At 41.5% G+C, this 21,492-nt stretch overlaps 1 protein-coding gene across 1 annotated transcript in view; it reads left to right on the top strand.

Annotated features, from left to right (window-relative positions):
* Positions 1–21,492, top strand: part of LOC121276026 (polycystic kidney disease protein 1-like 1) — a 252,137-nt gene that overhangs the window by 40,756 nt on the left and 189,889 nt on the right. Inside the window, exons 8-10 of the mRNA XM_041183968.1 lie at positions 11,376–11,597; positions 13,019–13,179; positions 17,409–17,837. Coding sequence (XP_041039902.1) covers positions 11,376–11,597; positions 13,019–13,179; positions 17,409–17,837 — 812 coding nt within the window. The remainder of the gene's footprint in view (positions 1–11,375; positions 11,598–13,018; positions 13,180–17,408; positions 17,838–21,492) is intronic.

Below are 21,492 nucleotides of genomic sequence, written 5' to 3'. Positions count from 1 at the left end.
CATGCAGCAGACTCTGACGCAAGCCCGCCGTATGAGACATCGCACATCATTTTACGCGCTGGCGTATCGGGTCAGCCCCTGCATGCTGACTGGAAAAGTCCTGGCTTCTAAGTTCCCAGTGTAAAACTCCAGTGGCTGGTTAGTAAGAAAGAAAGAAAGAAACCAAGTCTTTACTTCTTCCATGCAGAGCTTTATTCCAGCTCACATAAAGCTCCATGTCCCAATCATCACCTGTTTCCCCTTTATACTCTTTTGAGTATAGAAATTAAAACAAGTTAAATCAAATTAAATCAAATGAAGGGATAGTCCCTTAAGGAATACTAACTAAAAATAAAAGTCTTAAAGGGAACCTATCAAAATCAAAAGTAAAATGTTGTTCTGGAGATCAGTGCTGCACTCCAGCCCCATTGGTCATGCAAGGCCTCAAGTGTGCTGGTGAACACAGCATGCTGTCTCTCCAAGGACACCCAGCTGCGAACATAGCTGCAGGAGAGGGGCAGACAGTTGGGCCAGATGACCCCTCTCAGCCACCCACTGCTTGGACCTGTTAATGGCCAGCTTGGCCAGGCCCAGGAGTAGGCTTAGAGGGAGGTCCCCTTCCCTTCTCACCTCCATCCCCCCACCGGATGGCTGAAGCTCAGGAGTGTGGGGCTGAAGTGCAGCCAATGTGTCCCTTTCAGATTTTTATTGAATTCAGATTCCACCATTTGCTATAGCAGGATTTGAACCCAGGTCCCCAGAGCATTATCCTGGGTCATCTAGATTACTAGTCCAGCGAAATACCACTACACCATCACCTCTCCTGTGTCCCTTTCATCTCTTTTTGATCCCAGGAATTGTACCTTTAAATTGGGTTGATTTTCAACTCTATGGCAGGGTTGGGCTGTCTCGTTCTCCTCCTCAATGCAGGCCTGCTGAGCTTTTCCAACACTTTTTGTTTTTGTTTCAGAATTTTGGGACATAACTGTCAGTGATTTTATTTTTGTGTACTATTTGAATCCATGCAAGTCATCGGACTGGCTGGAACTGATGACCTATGCACCCTGAGGTGTGCTTAATCAGTTAATCCTCTGATTACTAACTGAATCACATGTTGCTATTAACTGTTTCCTACCACAACAGATTCCTGCCTTTTTCTTAAAACGAAAGTAATTCTTAAGTGGAAGAAAGAAGCAAATATGAGTCTTTTCTTTCATTTTATTTAATACAATCATGAAAAAAATTATCAATCAAAAAAAGTTATTTCATACAATCAACCTTCCCTATCCCCCCTTCTCAAAAAGGAAAGAAAAACACATACAAAAATTTCCTGAAAAAAGTTTTCTTTTTATAGCTCTTCATCAACAACCGTCCTTCTTTGAGAAATTCCAATAATTTCTTAGAGCTCGCACCTCCTTTTGTGAAACTATCAGACAATTGATGGCTAATATCAATCCATTTGGTTCTGGAGATTTCCTTCTTCTCTAACATTTGTTTCAAAGTCTCAATTTCGATTTGCAATCTTTCTCCATTAATGCACTTTGTAGAATGTGCATTATCCCAAAGAGACCTATTGTTTATGTAATATTCAATACATATTGTCCCTGAATCTTCTTTTATTTAGACTTTTTTCCATTACCTTTGATACGAAGAGTGCCATGTCTGTCACCTGAACAACGTCGAGAGTTTCTGCTGCCAAAGTACTCTTTGCTACCTTCTGCATCTTTTTAGTTTCCTACACCAAAGGGCAAGATCTACCTCTTTTCCCCCCAAGAAATATAAATTCTCCTGCCCTTGAAAACCCATCGGAGGTTTGCATAAGAAGCATCACTAAAAACAAATGGTCTCAAAGTCCTAGCATCATGCAAAGATGGGAATTTTAAGACACACCGCTCCGTTTTTAATTTTTTCAATGTTTTGTTTACCCAAATAACATTTTCAACTTTAGGACTGTTCACTGCAGCACTTAATTCTAAAACATCAAAACTGACATCTGGCCTTGTTTGTATCCCCATCCAATTCAGCTGCCCATTAGACTTCAGTTCACCCACTTTAGTTTTGGAAGCTGCTGTACTTTATTGAGAGGCCCAACTAGGACTAACTGTGATGGGATTAACATTCTCTAAATAGGATAGCTGATACAAAGTGACATTTAATCCACTATGACAATCTTTTCAAATTCGCTACTCTCATCCCACAAAAAATCATCTACCTGCATCATGAAGATGCCCAAAAGCCTCCCCCCCACCATCCCATGGTGCCAATAAAACATTACAGCTTTCAACTAGAGACAGCCCAATTTTCGTAAAACGGACTTCACTGAGAAATACCAAACTCTGGAAGCCTCATTTCAACCATATACGCATTTATTTAATTTTCAGAGTGTCCCTTCTGTGCTCGGCACTTCCTTCAGAGGAGAAAAACTTCCCTTTGAAGCTGATCTCACTGCAAAAGAAAAGCAGCTACAATATCAATTGATTTGCATTTCCAAGAATTTGTTGCTAACAGAGCCAATAAGATCTTCAAAATTACCTTTCTTGCCATAGGTGAATCTACTCCTATATCTTGGTCACCCAATTTTTCTTCAAAATCTCTTGCTACTAGCCTGGCATTAGCCTTTTAAGTCCCAATTTGAAGCACCTTTCCCATGCATATCCATCTGTGTGATAGGGCTAGCTGTCCCCTATCAGGCCCATCTGCGTACACCTCAAATTCTCTCCAGCTGTGTCATTCTTGCTGTGTGGCATCTATTATAAACTTGTCGTTTAATTTGCTTGTACCCACTAAAACTTCTCGATCACATAGGTATCTGCTCCTTGTGGCATTCCTGGTCTGAGTTATATTCCTTGACCTTATTAAAGTATGTTCTCTATCCTGCCTTCAATCTCGCTCTGGACTGCTACTGTTTGATCTCCCCTTTCTATTAAAATTTTCTTTCAACAGTTCATGGTCTCTTCCTAGGGGCATGTTCATTCCCAAACCCACTCTCCGAAATCGCACTACGTTTTTTTGCCTTCCACTTTTGCACTTAGTGTTTCCAATCTATGGGCCTAACCTTCCTTCCCTTATCTCATACATTAACTAATTTTTGCATTTTCCAGTGGCCTTCCCTGCCATACCTATAATAGTTGCAACCCTTATTGACTGGCCCCTTCTGGCAAGTATGTAACTCCAGTGCCAGCTTTTGGCAGTTGATTTCTGGGACAAACCACCTCATCTTCTTCGTCAGAATTATTGTGTGCATGTTCAGACATCCTGTTGATCGCATCATTCTGCTCCCCACAATTATGCAACATACGAGTATGAATAGTACATGGTTCCTCACCACTTTCTATAACCCTTTCCAGATCCGCAAATTTGTAACCTGGACCAGCTAACCTTGATGAATGTACCCAAATAGTCTCGTTCCCATGCTGTAAAATGACTGTTTTACCATCTTTACCTATAACCTTTCCGCTCGTTAAGTCCTTCTATTTTATAATACACCACGTCTCGCTGATTGAAAATAGCTTCCGATGGCCATACATTGTGTCTTGAGGCTCGCCGAATTCTTTTGAAAACTTCAGCTTCAACGAATGCTGCTCTGTCTGCATGCAGCGCATTCAAATACTCAGGAAATCTGGAGCTAATTGTAGTTCCCTCCCAAGCTCCGGTGGTGGGTGGGTGGGTGGGTGGGTGGGTGGGTGGGTGGGTGGGTGTGTGGGTGTGTGTGTGTGTGTGTGTGTGTGTGTGTGTGTGTGTGTGTGTGTGTGTGTGTGTGTGTGTGTGTGTGTGTGTGTGTGTGTGTGTGTGTGTGTGTGTGTGTGTGTGTGTGTGTGTGTGTGTGTGTGGTGGGGGGAGGGTGGTGGTGGTGGTGATCACTCATAACTGAAGGAATTTTTGGATTCCTACCAAAAGCCAAATGATATGGACTATGGCACCCAACTACCTGCAGTGAATTATCACCGTGTGATTCTTTTCACAAACCCTGTGGCTAAAAGGGTTTTCTGCTGCCGTATTCATAACTATTACATTCACGTTTTCACACACGTCCCAAAATTCATCATTAGCAAATTCCCCCCCACCGCCCCACCACCACCACATTATCAGGGAGGAATTTTGCTGGAGCCCCCAGCCTGGTCCCTATCCACTTTTCCATTACCGTATCCACAATTATTTTCTTTTCTTTACGATATATCATTGTTGACTGGTGAAACCTAGTTGCCAGACCTACACAATGTAAAATGAAAATGTTTTTTTCTTTATCACACAGCTTTAAAACCATAGCCACTACTTCCATGAAATCCTTTGCTAAAGGTAGACTCACTGTGGGCTGCGATGGTGTCCTTCTGTATTTCTTACATATGTCACTTATCTATCTATAACTTTAGTGTCCACTTCATCCCTTGTTCCTGCATCCTTTAGCAAAATTTTTAACTTTTGGGAAGAGGAAAGAGCAAACTGCTGATGTAACTTTAACACAAGTAGCTTCTTTCCTTCTCTAAATTCCTGTCCCTTGCTGCTAATAGAACTTCTTTTATTTCTTAGTGGAAAAGTTAGGTTTCATTAAAGGAATACAATAGTGACCAGATTGTTGGAAAACGACAAGGCCATTGTATTTGGAAAACCTGTGTATTTACGTGTCCAGGCTTCATTTTTTTTTGTCAATGGCCTGCTCAATTGTAATGGCATTTCGCTGGGCACTACGTCCGTGCTGATAAAATGATTGACTCAAGCTATATTCCAGGGAATCACTACTTCTTAAAGATTTCTAATGTGTTATCATCCCCAAATCTGAAACTGATGGAACTCTCAACTTACTCAACCTTACAAACATATGAATTAGGAGCAGGAGTAGACCATTCAGCCCCTTGAGCCTGCTCCGCATTCAGTAAGATCTTGGCTGATCTGAATGTAACCTCAACCCCACATTCCTGCCTACCCCGATAACCTTTCACCTCTTTGTTAGTCAAGAATCTATCTAGCCCTGACTTAAAAATATTCAAAGACTCTGCTTCCACCGCCTTTTGAGGAAGAGAGTTCCAAAGACTCTCAGCCCTCTGAGAGAAAAAAATTCTCCTCATCTGTCTTAAATGAGCGACCCCTTATTTTTAAACATTGACCCCTAGTTCTAGATGCTCCAACAAAAGGAAACATCCTCTCCACGTCCACCCTGTCAAGACCCCTCAGGATCTCAAAGGTTTCAATTAAGTTGCCTCTAACTCTTCTAAATTCCAGTGGATGCAAGCCTAACTTTTCCAGCCTTTCCTCACAAGAGAAGCCGGCTGTTCCTGGTATTAGTCTGGTAAACCTTCTCTGAACTGCTAACACGTTTACATTTTTCTTTAAATAAGGAGACCAGTACTGTAAACAATACTCCAGATGTGGTCTCACCAGTGTCTTGTATAACTGAGGCATAGCCTCCCTACTTTTGTAATCAATTCCCCTTACAATAAATGATAACATTCTATTAGCTTTCATAATTACCTGCTGTACCTACACAATCTCTTGTGATTCATGCACTAGGACACCCAGAAGCATCTGAATCTCAGTGGTCTGCAATCTCTCACCATTTAGATAATTAGTTTTTTTATTCTTCCTGCCAAAATGAATGATTTCACATTTGCCCACATTATACTCCATTTGCCAGATCTTTGCCCACCCACTTAACCTATGTCACTTTGTAGCCTCCTTATGTCTTCTTCACAATTTACTTTCCTACCTATCTTTGTGTCATCTGCAAATTTAGCCACCATTCCTTGGTCCCTTCATCCAAGTCATTTATATAAATTGTAAAAGGTTGAGGCCCCAGCACTGATCCCTGTGACACACCACTTGTTGCATCCTGCTAAATGGAAAAAGACCCATTTATACCAACTCTTTGCTTTCTGTTAGCTAGCCAATCTTCTATCCATGCCAATATGTTACTCCCTACACCATGAGCTTTTATGCAATAACCTTTGATGTGGCACTTTATCAATGCCGTCTGGAAATCTAAGTTTGGTACATCCACAGGTACTCCTTATCCATAGCACATGTGACTCTTTCAAATAACTCCAATAAATTGGTTTAACATGATTTCCCTTTTACAAAACCATGTTGACTCTGCCTGATTGTGTTGAATTTTTCTAAGTGCCCTGTTATAACATCTTTAATAATAGCTTCTAAAATCTTCCCTATGACAGATGCTAGACTAACTGGCCTATCGTTTCCTGCTTTTTGTCTCCCTCCTTTCTCTCATATTCTAATATTTCCCTTGGTATTAATCTTTTTGTCATTCTTTGCTGTTCTTTATATTCTTTCCAATCTTCTGACCTGCCACACGTTTTTGCGTAATTATATGCTTTTTTGTTATGTTTGATACTGTCTTTGACATTTTTAGTTATCCACTGATGGTGGGCCCTCCCCTGGAATTTCTTTCATGGGAATGTATACATTCTGTATATTTTGAAATATCCCTTCAAATGTCTGCCACTGAACTTCTATTGACACACCCCTTAACCTCATTTGCCAGTTCACTTTAGTTAGCTCTGCTTTCATGCCCTCACAGTTGCCCTTATTGAAGTTTAAAATACTTAAGTCTTGGATGCAATCATTTCTCCCTCAAAATGAATGTAAAATTCAATCATAATATGATCGCTGCTACCTTGGGGTGACTTCACTAGGAGGTTATCCATTAAACCTATCTCGTTGCTCAACACCTGGTCTAGTATTGCCTGCTCTCTGTTTGGCTCCAGAACATGCTGTTCTAAGAAACTATCCCAAAAACATTTAGTGAACTCCTCATCTACACTACCTTTGCCCATCTGATTTTTCCAGTCTACATGTAGATTAAAATCCCCCATGATTATTGCTGAACCTTTCTGGTAAGCTCCTGTTATCTCTCCTTTTTATACACTGTCCTACCATGTAATTACAATTAGGAGGCCTGTACACCACTCCCATAAGTGATTTCTTGCCTTTATCATTCCTCATCTCAACCCAACAAACCACTTCTGCACCCTGGTTTCCTGAACTTAGGTCACCCCTCTCTAATGTGCTAAAACCATTACCCCTCCACCTTTTTCTCACTTCCTGCCCTTCCTAAATGTCACAAACCCATCAATATTCAGGTCCCCATCTATGTCATCCTGTAGCCATGTCTCTGTAATGGCCATCAGATCGTACTTATTTCTTCCTGTTTGCGCTATCAGTCCACTTGTTTTGTTTCGAATGCTACGTGCGTTGATATAGAGCCTTTGGTTTTGTCCTTTTATTATTTTTGTAGCATCTAACCTTATCTGCTGATTTACTCTTAGTGTTGTAGTCTCTGTCCCTTCCTGTCACAGCCTGTTTATCATTTCCTATATTAACATCAGCCTCCCTTGCCTTGCCTCTACTCTTCGGTTTACCACATCTTCCCAAATTTGATCACTTGGCCCGAATATTCAGTTTAAAACCCTCTCTACTTCCCTAGTTAGGCAGTGCGCAAGGACACCAGCCCCAGCACAGTTCAGGTGTGGACTGTCCCAATGTTACAGATCCCACTTTTCCCTACACTGTAGCCAGTGCCCCACAAACTGAAACCCATTTATCCCACACCAGTCTTTGAGCCACACATTCCATTTCTATAATCTTATTTGTCCTATTGCCAATTTGCATGTGGCTCAGGTAATATTCTGGAAACTATTACCTTTTGAAGTTCTGCTTCTTGATTTAGTGCCTAGCTCCTCATCCTGAATATGCAGAGCCTTCTTCCTCATCCTGCCTATGTCGTTGGTACCTACACGGACCATGACCACTGGATCCTCCCCCTCCCACTGCAAGTTCCTCCCCAACCCTGAGCAGATGTCCCAAACCCTGGCACCAGGCAAGCAACAAAGTTGTCTGGATTCTCGCTCTTTGTCACAGAGGACAGTATCAATCCCCCTTACTATACTGTCCCCTATTACCACTACATGCCTTTTTGATCCCCCCGCTTGGATGGCTTTGTGTACCACGGTGCCATGGTCAATTTGCTCATCCACCCTGCAACTCCCACTCTCATCGAAACAAGTTGAGAGAACCTCAAACCTGTTGGACAAATGCAAGGCTCACACTCCTGCACTCCTGCCCTCTGGGTCCCCTTACCTGCCTCACTCGCAGTCACATCCTCCTGTCCCTGACCACTAACCAAATGAGAAGATTGTATCCTAAGTGGTGTGACCATCTCTTGGGATAAAGCATCCAGGTAACATTGCCCCTCCCTGATGTGTCGTAGAGTCTGCAGCTCAGCCTCCAGCTCACTGACTCTGAGCCGAAGCCCTCAAGCCGCAAACACTGCAGTCATGTTAGCTCTGGATCATAACGTTATACAGGAGCTCCCACATGCTGCGGCCTTGACACATCACTTGTCCTGACATCCTTAATGTGTTTTAACAAATTATTTAATTATATTAATCACTTATTTAATGTTGCTTTCTTATATATTTTATTAACCTTACCACCAAATTATATACTATTTTAAACCTTAGGGATAGAATAGAACTTACCAACTTAACAGATACTCACCAAACAGCTAGCTCCTTTCCCTATAGTAGAGCAAGAACCAATTTCTATGGGGGTGAGAAAGATAGAAAGAGGAAACAAGCTCCTTCTCCCAACTCCCCTCTCACCAATCTCCAAGGGGAGAATTTTCTCTTCGTCGGGCAGGCCGGTCAGGTGTGTGCGTGGGCAGACACAGAGCCAATCACTGCCTGCGATTGGCTGCTCGCCACCATTCTATGTGGGCGGGCCAATTAAGGCCAGCCCAACGTGATGCACACCCGGAAGTGCTCAATGTTACCTGTGCAGGCAGGGGGAGGAGGGAGAGTCAGGGCCTGTGCTCTTTCGCACCTGATTGAAAATAGTTTCTGATGGCCGTAACAATAAAACATTGGAATAAAAGAAAAAATAAAATTACTCAGACATGTCCCCTCATGTGACATTGTAATATTGTAATATGAGCTGGGACATGTTTATGAATTTTCATAAGATATTTTATTAATAAACACTTCATGAAACCTCATCCCGCCTGTGGATGAGGTTTCATGAAAAATGCGAAGGCCGCCTGGGCTCTTCGCCTGCCCGCCAACCTTAAGGTTAGACAGGTAGCTCTGACAATCATTTTAATTAGCTAATTAATGGCCTTAACAGGCCTTTGACAGTTTGGCGGGTGCGCAGCTGCTTCCAGTGCGCGCCTGCCAAAATGAAGATCGGAATGACACGTGGTGATGTTTGGACACACGCTCGACATCACTGCATGTCATTTAACGTGTCAGCAAGTGAGGCGTAAGGTTCTGGCCCAAGTCTTCATTCAGTTTGCCAGCTGCACTCCATTTGCCCTTGTTCTGATCCTTATTACTTAAGGAGACTAGGTAGCCTTTTAGCCAGTCTATTCCACACACTGTGGATGTGCATCCGCTGTCTCATACCACACAATTGAAGGACTCTGCAACCGACACATTCATTACTGGGCTGAAACTTCTTGTAACTGATACAATACCCGCTCTTTGGTAATATTTCCATCATCTCCTTCCGAGTCTTCTGTCTTTCGTTTAATTCCAAACCTTATTTATACCATCTAGGACAAGTCATTTCAAAATACCATTACGTCTCGCACCTAAGACGCCAATTGACCACATCCTGGGCATTTCTGCAGTTCATTCTTTTGTTGCAAGTCCCCAATTCTTTTCACCTTTCATAATTGTCAAAGGCGTTTCTGTCCTTATTTTTTCTAGTTACAATTCTCCTTTTGTATTGATGCTTGAGTCCTGTATTGAGACGGTCTTGCCACGCCATTAATATGGTATCCTCCATTTTCTGTCTTAATGCCAAATGGTCCAATTGCACCATGAACTCTGCTGGAAAGGAATGTTTTCCAAGGAATTTTTTAAGAGCCTCTGACATCTGTTCTAGCCGTGCGTGCCTTTCTGAAATGTAAACTCCTGTCAAACCTAGAAGTCTGTCCGTATTCAATGCTTTAGCACAGTCTGATAACTTAAATGCCGTCACTGATTGCAAAAATTAAGACTAGAAATTCCCCAATCTTGCATATAGTCTACTGAGTTCCAATACATAATCTTCAATTTAACTATTGGCAGAACAATTGGAACTGAAGTGGTGGCATAGTGTTATTGACACTGGACTAGAATCTTTTGGTTGGCGGACGCGCTGCCCGCCAACAATTAAGAGGCCTATTAAGACCCTTAAGTAATTAGTTAAGCTGCATTTTTCACTGCTCGCTCAACCACTTGGTTGGCGGGCAGGTGAATAGGCCAGGCAGCTTTTGCATTTTTAATGAAACCTCATCTATGGGTGGAATGAGGTTTCCAGTGCTTACTAAAAGAAAAAAAAAATTTAACATCCTTTTTCACATGTCCCTCTTCATGTGACTGAGTCACATGTGGGAACATGTTTATCTCATATATTAAAAGTTTATTTTGGCATTTAAAATCCACTGGTTCCCTGAGGCAGCTCTGTGCACAGCTCACAGCTCAGCGCTCGCGCTCCTCCCACCCCCACCCTGGCAGCACTGAGGCTCCCAGCACACGTTTCACACAGGCTGGTTGTTATTGGTCAGCCAGCATGAAATCATGGTTGGAACCCAGTTGTGGGCAGCTGGTGATTTGGCAGCCCGCTGCGCCCGCCAGACGAGGGAAAAATTCTGCCCTTAGGGTAATGCACTGGGGACCTGGGTTCAAATCCCACAATGGCAGATGGTGAAATTTGAATTCAATAAAAAATCTGAAATTAAAAGTCTGATGATGACCATGAAACCATTGTCAATTGTCTTAAAAACCCATCTGGTTCACTTACACCCTTTGGGGAAGCAAATCTGCCATTCTTACCTGGTCTGGCCTACATGTCGCTCCAGACCCACAGCAATGTAGTTGACACTTAAATGCTCTTTGAACAAGGGAAGTTTGGAATGGGCATTAAATGCTGGCCTGGTCAGTGACACCCACATCCCATGAATGAATAATAAAAAATATTTTCTTCATTTATTTCAGCAATATCTTTTTCTAGTACTTGAGCCACTTCATTAATTCTGGCTTTGGTCTCTTGTCCCAAACCGCTTCATGCTGGTTTAAATCCTCCCATGGATGTATTTACTTTCTTGGCAAGGAAATTGCCTTTGCCTGAATCAAAATGACAGTCTCCTCAGTAGACTTTTCCTTTGTTTCTGAACTTGCTGCATGGTCCATGATATGAGTCCTTCCCTCCTGCACTAACCTCGTAGCACACATTTATATTTCTAGTGTTTCTCTCTCAAGAGAAGTAGCTGAAAAACAACAAACTTTGCATGTTTTTTTTTTCCTAGGTGTCCTAATAGTTCAATCATTTTTGTAAATTGTAATCTAGTCTGTTCTTTATTTGAAACATCCACATTTATTCTGCTCTTCTTCAACATTGCACAGATTTTCCTGGGCTTGTGAAACAGTGAGTGGATTAAATGTTCCTTGCTTCAAGCCTGATGCACCAAACCCACTGAACACAACTTCCAGCACAGTCAGTGTCTCGATGTCTGCACTGAAAACTGACATTGACCAGTTTCTCTTCAAGTTAACAGTTAACAATAATAACAGATATTCTTCAGAAGCACAACAGTTTATAACCATCAAAAAGGAAGACAACTTAAGGTATATACTTAAAATCATGGTATACAGAACACCTACAAAACAAATTTTCTACAGGAAAGGTTATTAAATATTTTGGAGTTCATTTTACACTTTATCATGATCTAGTGGCTAGCCAGAAAGCATCAGGCTTTGGGAGCATATCTTCTCATTATTGGGAATTGTATGTGGTGTTGGCACAAAACAAAAACAAAGCGATAAGCAGAGATTAGGACAATATTTTTGAAGTTTTTACAGTTTGGAGAGAATGGGAGATTTTCTCTTTGCTACTTTTAACCATTAAAAAAACTCTCTTGTAGGTAAATTGATGGTGTTTTTGCTATTGTAGCATTCTTTGTAATGGCAGGAGCTGGGGGAAGTCACAATGTCATCTGGATCTTTTCAGATCAAGCTGGTTTCTAGTTGACCTGCATGGGTAATCGGTGGATCAGTAGAAATACAGTGGCAGGCATTTAAGGAGGCGTTTCGTAACATTCATTCCAATGACAAAGACTCTAGGAGACAAATGCACCATCCGTAGCTAACTAAGGAAGTTAAAGAAAATATTAAATTGAAAGAAAAAGCATTCAATTCTGTGAAGATTAGTGGAGGTCAGAAGGTTGGACAGAATTTAAAAACCAGCAAAGAATGATTTAAAAAGTAATAGAGATGGAGGAATTAGAGTATGAGAAAAAGCTTGCTATAAATATAAAAACACTAGTAAGAGTTTCTCCAAGTATTTAAAAAGGAAAATAATAATTAAATTGAGTGTGGTTCTTTTAGACAATGGCCAGAATCTTCCGTTCTGGAGTCTCAGTTCAGAGACTTGTGTCATATTTAAAGGGCACCTGGACAGCCTGCACTATCTCTTCTACCTCTGCCTGGCCACTGCTGCACCCTTCCCCTGTGACCCATTCTCCCTTCTTTGGTCACCTTCCATACAACTTGCAATGCAACCACCTGGTCTCAAGCAGAGGCTGGCACTTATAGATGCTCCCTAAGGAGGACAATGCCATAGTAACTCACCTTTAATCATAGAAGAAGTCTACCACACAGGTGCAAGCCGCTTATATGTGGCCATAAAAGTGAACATTCTAATTTCTTGCTGACAGGGAACTTAATTTGGAGGGGGATCTTAATTCTGACAAGGTGGCCTTTTAATGAGCATGTATAACATGCTAATACATGCAAAAGGGCTTCCTGACATTGTTCGTTAGGAAGCTTGACCCACCTTTAACCTGCCTTTAAAGTCCCGAGAACATAATTCCTAAAATTCACCCTGCTGTCAGCAAACTGATTTTTGGCCTCACACAAAATTAAGTTTCCCCCGTCTGCCAAGCTTTCTGCTGCTCCTGGGATTGGAGGATTCTACCCAGTGAGTCTGGTGGTTTATTGCTGATGAATCCTTAGCTATCTCTTGAACATATATTGCTGCTTTTTTACAGACTGGTAAAACTGTTCTGTGTTGAATGTTTGAATAATTCCATCAACTGGAATGATGCGTTTTCTGTCAAAGCTGTGTGTGAGGAGTGCTCAGAAGCTTTGAACCTCTCGTACTCCTGGAGGTTATATCTCGTAAATTCAACTGAAACGGAACCTATCGTAGGTGAGTCTCAAGGTGTTGTGGACATTTAGCTAAACCAAAAATTCTAAGATGTATGATTGTATTTGTGCTGGTGACTAATATTTCTGTAACTGAAAGAATGATGGTTTAGTAACCTTCTTTCTTCACCTATTACTGTTACACAGGAAGATGATACCTAACCATCCAATAAAGACTCTGGAATTACAGTGTGGTTTACAAAAAAAATTTGCTTTCATATATTCTGCAATTTTTGTCTTTACCTGCAGATATGTTTGTGTCAGTAACCAGGGCTAATCTGTTCCACAAGGCATTGGAGAGTGTTCAAAGAACTGCTTGTTCTCTGGCTAATTTATTTTTGTCTTAGTTTGGTTAGCAGGTTTTACATTTGCTCATGCATTAGATGCTAATAAACAGTCATTTACAATAACATTACTGTAATATTAACTTTAAACTGTTATAATGAAACTTTCAAACTATAATTGCATAAATTTAGGTTCAACCAATCACATTATGACATTGTCTGGTATTTAGTTGTGCAAACCACAGAGGTCCCAAGTTCAATTTCCAATTAATATTGTAGGCCAGGATATTGAGGTTGGCGGGTGGGGGGTGGGGCCTGCTCGCCGACGCGGGATGATGTTGGGCGGAACTCCTGACTTCACCCCGCGTCATTTCAATTTTCAGGTCGGCAAGGGCACAGCCAAATCAGCTGTGCACCCGCCAACCTGTTTAAATGGCCTATTGAGGCCATTTAAAAACTAATTCAAGTAATTAATGGACCTACCCATCCAACCTTAAGGTTGGTGGGCAGGCCGGGAGCCCTAGTGTGCTTTAGGAAAAGCATGAAACCTCATCCACGGGTGGGATGAGGTTTCATGAGGGCTTTTAAAAATTTAATAAAAGTTTGATTAAAAGTGATGGACATGTCCCAACTCATGTGATAGGGTCACATGAGGGGACATGTCAGGGAAATGTTATTTTTGTACATCGACCATTTTTAAATTTGGCGCCGATCTCCCTGAGGCAGCACTTAGCCTCAGGGAAATGAGTATGCTTTCTTGCACTCATGCGCAAAAGAGCACACTCTAGGCCGAGGGAATCCGCCTCCCCCCCCAGCCCACACAGAGAGCGCATAGTGCTTCCTGGTGGATGACACGCAGGGTGGGCCTTAATTGACCCGCCCACATAAAATGGCGGTGAGCCCCCAATTGGGAGCGCCGATCGGAGGTGTGCCTGCACACGCCAGCTCCTGCACATCCACCCCCAACAGGGGGAAAAGTCTTCCCGAAGTAACTGATATCAGCTGAGGCAGCAGTCGTATTGATAGTTGGCATTAGCATTTCTGCTGAGGGAGAATTAAAATTAGCTCAGGCTTCCACTCCTATTTGCTGCCCTCTAAATCCTGCTGAGAAATATGACTGTCAGATGAGGACAAGAATAACTCAACAGTCATGGCTTCTACAAATGACTGCACTCATATTTAAATGTCATTTTTTTGGTCATCCAGCTATTTCACACATACAAACCACATCAACTTGGACACTTCTCTCTATGGGGGCATATCCTAGTGTTGACAGGACACAGGGCTTAGGAATCCCAAGCGAATGCAGTTGTACGGCTGGAGTTCAAACAATTAAAACAAGGCAGTTTGCCACCATGAACAACTAGTAACTCTTTCGAGTACAAACCCATTTCCATTTGTTTCAGATGAAGTTTCATAGTTTTTGCCATTGTGAGATTTGAACTCTTGATCTTGGGTTTACAAACCCAGTACCATAACCACTTGGCTATTTAGGCCAAGCATGAACAACTAGTAAGCTTCCTGCTATTAGTATAGTGACAGCTGTCTTCCCACTGGGAATTGCATTGCAAGGTTATTTAAAATTGATTGGGAAGAAACCCAGCATCGATTGATGGGTACAGACCTTTAGATCCCACTAATGAATCAGGTGGTTGGGTAATCATCAGCTGTGGCCTGGAAATTCATGTCACTCAGGGCTTGCTGTGTTTTCACTTCAAAAGTCAAGTCCCTACATCCCTTAGTTAAGAAACAACCAGCATTATCCTCACAGCAAATATATAGATAGAGAACCTGAGAGATATATACTAAGCCAAGCAAGTAATCCACTGCAGTTAAAAAAACACTCAAACAGATTTCTAAAGGGAAAGATCATGTTTTGTGTTCTCCCTACTTCATTCAAGTGCTGCTCCAGTCTTGGAATTCCATGAAACCCTATCAATTCCAAAATATGTGTACAGGTAGATCAGAAATTTGCTGAACCTGCCTCTGCCAAAAGAGGACTGATGCAAGGTTATCATTGTTGCTCATCCTATTTGGTGTATTGGATAGCATTTTTAGGGAAGGATAATATGTCAGTGGAGCTGAGATTTTTTTCTGCAATAATACTTATTATCCCTGCTTACATCTAGTCGTTTTACCCTCCACCCCTGGGGGAAAACGAAAACTGCCTTGTACTCCCTTAGCAATTCATCGCCTAACTCTGACCTCCATCGTCCCTTCCCTTTCATCTACTGGCACAGTTGATCTGCTTGACAGCTCTTTCACTCCTGCCTTTCACACCTTCACCCCCTAACCCTCCCTGACATCATCCATAGAGACAGGGTCGCCTTTCCCAGGTGAAGATGACACCCAGTTATACCATTCCAAAATTTCTTTCAACCCCATGACCAACTCCTATCTGGCTGACAAATTGTGGATAAGTCAGAATTTGTATCAATTAGATATCAGTGAGGCAAAATCCATTATTTTGGGTGCCAGCCTAAAAATCTGTATCTTTATTTTCAATTCTACCTACAGCCCGTAAGAAACCTTGGCTTTGGGCGTAGTGCTGAGTTTCAAATTCCATATGAAAACTAGTGTTAAAACACTTTATTTCTGGATGTCACTGCTCTTACCTCAGCCACTCTGCTATCAAAACTTTGATCCACACCCTTGACACTTCTGGATTTGATTTAAAAAGTGTTCTTCTCACCAGCCTCCACGCTTCATCAATTTTATTATCGAAATTTCACTCTGGATATCCTATTCCATACTATTTCCTGCTCATGCATCAACTACAGCCTCACTAATGTACATTAAATTTAAAATAATTATCCTCATCTACAAACCCTTTCACTGCATTACCGCATCCTACCTCTTTAACCCTCTCTAGTTTATGTCCCCCTTAAACTTCTCTGGTCCTGTGACTCCGGTCTTCTGTGATCTCTCCTTCACTCTGCACTAACTTTTGCGGTGGAGTCTGCAAGTTGAAACTTTCACTCACTTCTAATCCCGCCAAAAGCTTGGGTGCCTGCACTTTTTCTCTTCTATGAAGCCTAATGGGATGTTTCTGCATTTGAAAGGCACCTGCACCTTTTCTCTTCTATGAAGCCTAATGGGATGTTTCTATATTTGAAAGGCACTATAGAAATGTTCATTGTCGCAAACCAGTGGGTAGTTTGTTTCTGGCTATCGATGCAGTGGGAAGTTAACATTTGTCAAGTTTCAGGTGTTTATCATCCAGCAGTACCCCTATGCAATCCGGTGGATCCCCAATCATTGGCTCTTCAACCTGTCCCTAACTCCTCTGGATTAAGTTTAATGGGGAGTCCATGTCGCAAGAGAATGGACAAACACCCAAAAGCTTTACTTCTTTGGAGATCCTAAAACATGGTGGTGGGTTTTCATGCATGTTAAGTATCTAGCTAATCAAACCTAAGGAGAACTACATGAGGTGCTAGGTTGAGAACCAAGTGGAAATTGCTATAATGGTGTCAATTTTAAGCAATTGTTCTGTCTTAATCATTTTAGTAAACACGAGTGCTTAGATATCTACCCCCAAGGCAGAAGAGGCATGTATTTTTCAGACTCTTGTTTACAGCTGTTGGTTTCACTTCAAAAGGCAATTTAGTGATGAAATTTGTGATTTACTTCATTATTGCAAATAATGTCTGCAAAACTGATGCTGATTTTCAAAATAAATGTCAAGAAATACTGATCACAGCTTTTCAAAGAAATTCAGTGAATTCTGTATATAGAGTTTAGCCCATTTTGCCTTCCCACACACTTATGTGTAATAAAAACAGAAAATGCTGGAAATACAAGGTCATGATCAGCAACATTAAATCCATTTCTCTCTCCACAACTGCCACCAGACCTGCTGAGTATTCCTAGCATTTTCTGTGTTTATTTCAGATTTCCAGCAAGTGCAGTATTTGGCTTTCCTACTAACATTATGTTTGTTTTGCAGTTCCATTCTGTAAACTGGTGGTAGACAACTTACAGTCAAATTTATATGGCCCTGTTGCAACTGCTGCACCTGCACCTGATGTGACTTCCGGCAGACGGATATCAACAAGTACTGCTACTACTAGTGCTAGCACTCAAAGAGCCCAGTCTACAGCCAGTCGCATCAGCAAAGGCACTCTTGATGCTTGGATTGGCTCAGTTGGTCAAGACAATTCTAACAACGTTATCAGCACTACTACACTTTCAGTTCCTCCTGTTATTCCAGTCAACACCTCCACAATTAGTGCAATAAACAGAACAGTAAGAACCACTACCACACGAGATCCATTCCCGTTTCCAATTCCTGAAGAGCAGATCTTCAGTGGGAGGCCTCACGCAAGGCTTCGACGAACTGCTAAGTCAGCAAATGCTTCATTCACTAATGCTTCAGGTAACTATTTTAAAATTTACAATCTGATGTGTGTGTAAGTATATGTGTGTGTGTGTATGTATGTGTATTTACAAGTGCGTATAAATAAAATTGGGTATGGCATTTGTTTCCCTTTGTATTTGCCTCCCCAGAAGATTTGTAGAAGTATTGGCACATTCATCTCTGGTAATTCAGGGCTACTTGCTTTGTCATATCCTTAGTAGTTTCTCCTTGGCAATTTGTAGCTACTCTCCTTCATTTTAACTCTCACCCTTTCTTCCACTTTAATCCTGACCTGCTGCTGTTTTACTTGGACGCAAATCAATGAAGTATAAGAAAAATGTAGCCATAAAATATTGACAACAGGAAGGAGATAAATGTGTGCTATGCACAGACTACATTTAAGGGATGTGTGTATTGTGTTGCAAGTTGAAATACTGATACAATGTAGTATCTGCCTTGTTACAGCAAGTTGCCCCAATGTGCTGATAATTATTGGAAATTCAAATTTATTTCCCTAAATATGAAATGTATTCTGATTAAATGGAGAAAATATAAAATCAAACTTCTCTCTGTAGTGTAACTCCTGTTTATACATTAAAATGGATTGTACACATCTGGTGAATATATTGGAAATTGACATGTGCAAATGACTAAATTACACAATTGATTGCTGTTTTGCCATTGGAGTGCGTTGGATTACCCCACCTCCCTGCATCAATCCTCTCCAACAGCACCTATAATTGTTGCTCTTGATGAAAAGTTTAGAAGTTTCAATAGTGCTGTTATGATCATCTATCTTCATATGGCTCTCACCTTGTGTTATGAGTAATTCCAGGCATTGGACCAACTGCTGAAAGTATGTAGGCAAATTTCTGCTTGTAAGAACAAGAGAGCAATAATAGTAAGAGACTTCAATATCAACTGGGAGTCAAACAATATAAGGGGTACTGATGAAGAAAAGTTCATGCAGTGTGTCCAGGAAATTTTTTTCAACCAAGTAGTGACAATCCCAATGAGAGGAGATGCAATTCTAGACCTAGTCTTGGGAACGAAGAAGTGCAAGTGGGTGATGTGACAGTTGGCGACCATATCGGCGACAGTGATCACAATTCAGTTAGATTTAGCATTACCATGGAAAAGGACAGAGATAAGGCAGTAGTTAAAGTCTTGAACTGGGGGAAAGCAAATTTTGCAGAAATGAGAAGGGACTTGGCTGAGGTGGACTGGACAGCACTGCTGGAGGATAAAACAGTGGAAAACCAGTGGGAAACACTAAAAAGCGAGATCCTAATTGTACAAAGTAGACATGTCCTCCACAAAAATAAGAGTGGTACTGCCAAATCTAGACCTCCCTGGTTGTTTAGAGGAATACAGGGGAAGATCAAACTGAAAAAGAAAGCGTACAATAGGCACAAAGAACTAAGCACTGCAGATAGTCTAGACGAATATAGGAAGTGCAGGGACGAAGTAAAAAAGGAAATAAGGAAATCAAAGAGAGGGCATGAAAAAAGATTAGCAAGTAAAGTTAAAGATAACCCAAAGATGTTTTGCCAATACATTAATGCTAAAAGGTTAGTTAAGGAAAAAGTGGGACCTATCAGAGATGAAGATAGAAACTTGTGTGTAGATGCAGAGGCTGTGGGAAGGGTTTTGAATGAATATTTTGTCTCCGTGTTTACAAATGAAAGGGTGGATGTAGATATGGTAGACCAGGAGGAACACTGTGAGATATTGGACAGGTTAGTTATAAAGAGAGAGGAAGTACTCGAAGGGTTGAAATCCTTGAAAGTTAATAAGTCACCAGGGCCAGATGGATTGTTTCTGAGGCTGCTGAAGGATGTCAGGGAGGAGATAGCAGAAGCTCTGAGGATGATTTTCCAATCTTCACTAGATACAGGGGAGGTACCGGAGGACTGGAGAAATACAAACGTAGTTCCATTGTTTAAAAAGGGATCAAAGGAAATACCAAACAATTATAGGCCAGTTAGTCTTACATCGGTAGTGAGCAAATTAGTAGAATCAATCCTGAGAGATAGGATTAACTGTCACGTGGAAAGGCATGGACTAGTCAGGGATGGTCAGCATGGATTTGTTAAAGGAAGGTCTTGCCTCACAAATTTGATTGAATTCTTTGAGGAAGTGACAAGAAGGGTTGATGAAAGTAGTGCAGTGGATGTTGTGTACATAGATTTTAGCAAGGCATTTGACAAGGTCCCACATGGCAGATTGGTCAGGAAAATAAAAGCCCATGGGATTCAGGGTAATGTGGCAAACTGGATAAAAGGTTGGCTTTGTAACAGGAAACAAAGGATAATGGTCGATGTATGCCCTTGTGAATGGGAAGTTGTCTCAAGTAGTGTTCCACAGGGCTCGGTGTTGGGACCTTTGCTGTTTGTGTTTTATATTAACGATTTGGACATGAACGTGGGGGGCATGATTTAGAAATTTGCAGATGACACAAAGATTGTCTGAGTAGTGGATAGTGTAGATAGCCATAATATCCAAAACGATGTAGATGGGTTGGTGGAGTGGGCGGTAAAGTGGCGTTGGATTATAACATAGAGAAGTGTAAGGTCATACATTTAGGGAGTCAAATAGTTAGAGGGATTACAAAATAAATGGGAATATACTAAGAGGGGTAGATGAAGTGAAAGATCTTGGTGTACAAATACACAGGCCCTTGAAGGCTGCAGTTCAAGTAGACAAGGTTGTAAAGAAGGCATATGGAATGCTCTCCTTCATTGGCAGAGGTATAGAATATAGAAGTAAGGATATAATGTTGGAACTGTATAAACACTGGTGAGGCCACAACTGGAGTATTGTGTGCAGTTCTGGTCACCACATTACAGGAAGGACATAATAGCTCTGGAGAGAGTGCAGAGGAGTTTTACAAGAATGTTACCAGGGTTAGAAAAGTGTAGCTACAAGGAGAGATTGGATAGGTTGGGGTTATTTTCCTTAGAACAAAGAAGAGCTGAGAGGTGACTTGATTGAGGTATACAAAATTATGAGGGGACTAGATAGAGTGGACAGAATAAAATTGTTTCCCTTGATGGAGGATTCTAGAACCAGGGGATATAGATTCAAGATAAGTGGCAGAAGGTGTAGGAGGGACATGAGGAAGAACTTTTTTACGGAGAGGGTATTGGGTGTCTGGAATTCGCTGCCCAAGTTAATGGTAGAGGCAGAAACTTTAAATTCTTTTAAAAAGTACCTGGATCTGCACCTAAAGTGCTGTAAGCTGCAGGGCTATGGGCCGGGCGCAGGAAGGTGGGATTAGAAAGGGCACCTGGGTATCCTTGGGCAGGTATGGACAAGATGGGCCGAATGGCCTCCTTCTGTCCTATAACTTTTCTATGGTTCTAACTAAAAAACCAGGAGACCAGATAGTGCCTGCTTCCCTAGTATTAGTCATGGGCTCAGCTTTTAGGACTGGAGCATTGTAGTCAGTACACAGTCTTGTTGGCAGTTCCACAGTTCTAATTTCTGCACCCAATACTGTGTTGGAGAGGTGAGCCAGAAAATCACCTGTGCAATGCCAACTAATCTTGCTGGCTAGAGGACTGTTGTTGTTTAGCTCTCATTTTGAATGTTTTGAAAGTAAAAAGTGTTAGCAGGTGGCTTCCACTTGAATTATTGAGAATATTAATGATATACAGTTAATTATAGTTTT

The sequence above is a fragment of the Carcharodon carcharias genome, chromosome 3, assembly GCF_017639515.1.
Source record: "Carcharodon carcharias isolate sCarCar2 chromosome 3, sCarCar2.pri, whole genome shotgun sequence".
Lineage (NCBI taxonomy): Eukaryota > Metazoa > Chordata > Chondrichthyes > Lamniformes > Lamnidae > Carcharodon > Carcharodon carcharias.
The sequence above is the reverse complement of the archived record's forward strand: the minus strand, read 5'-3'. Positions and strand labels throughout refer to the sequence as shown.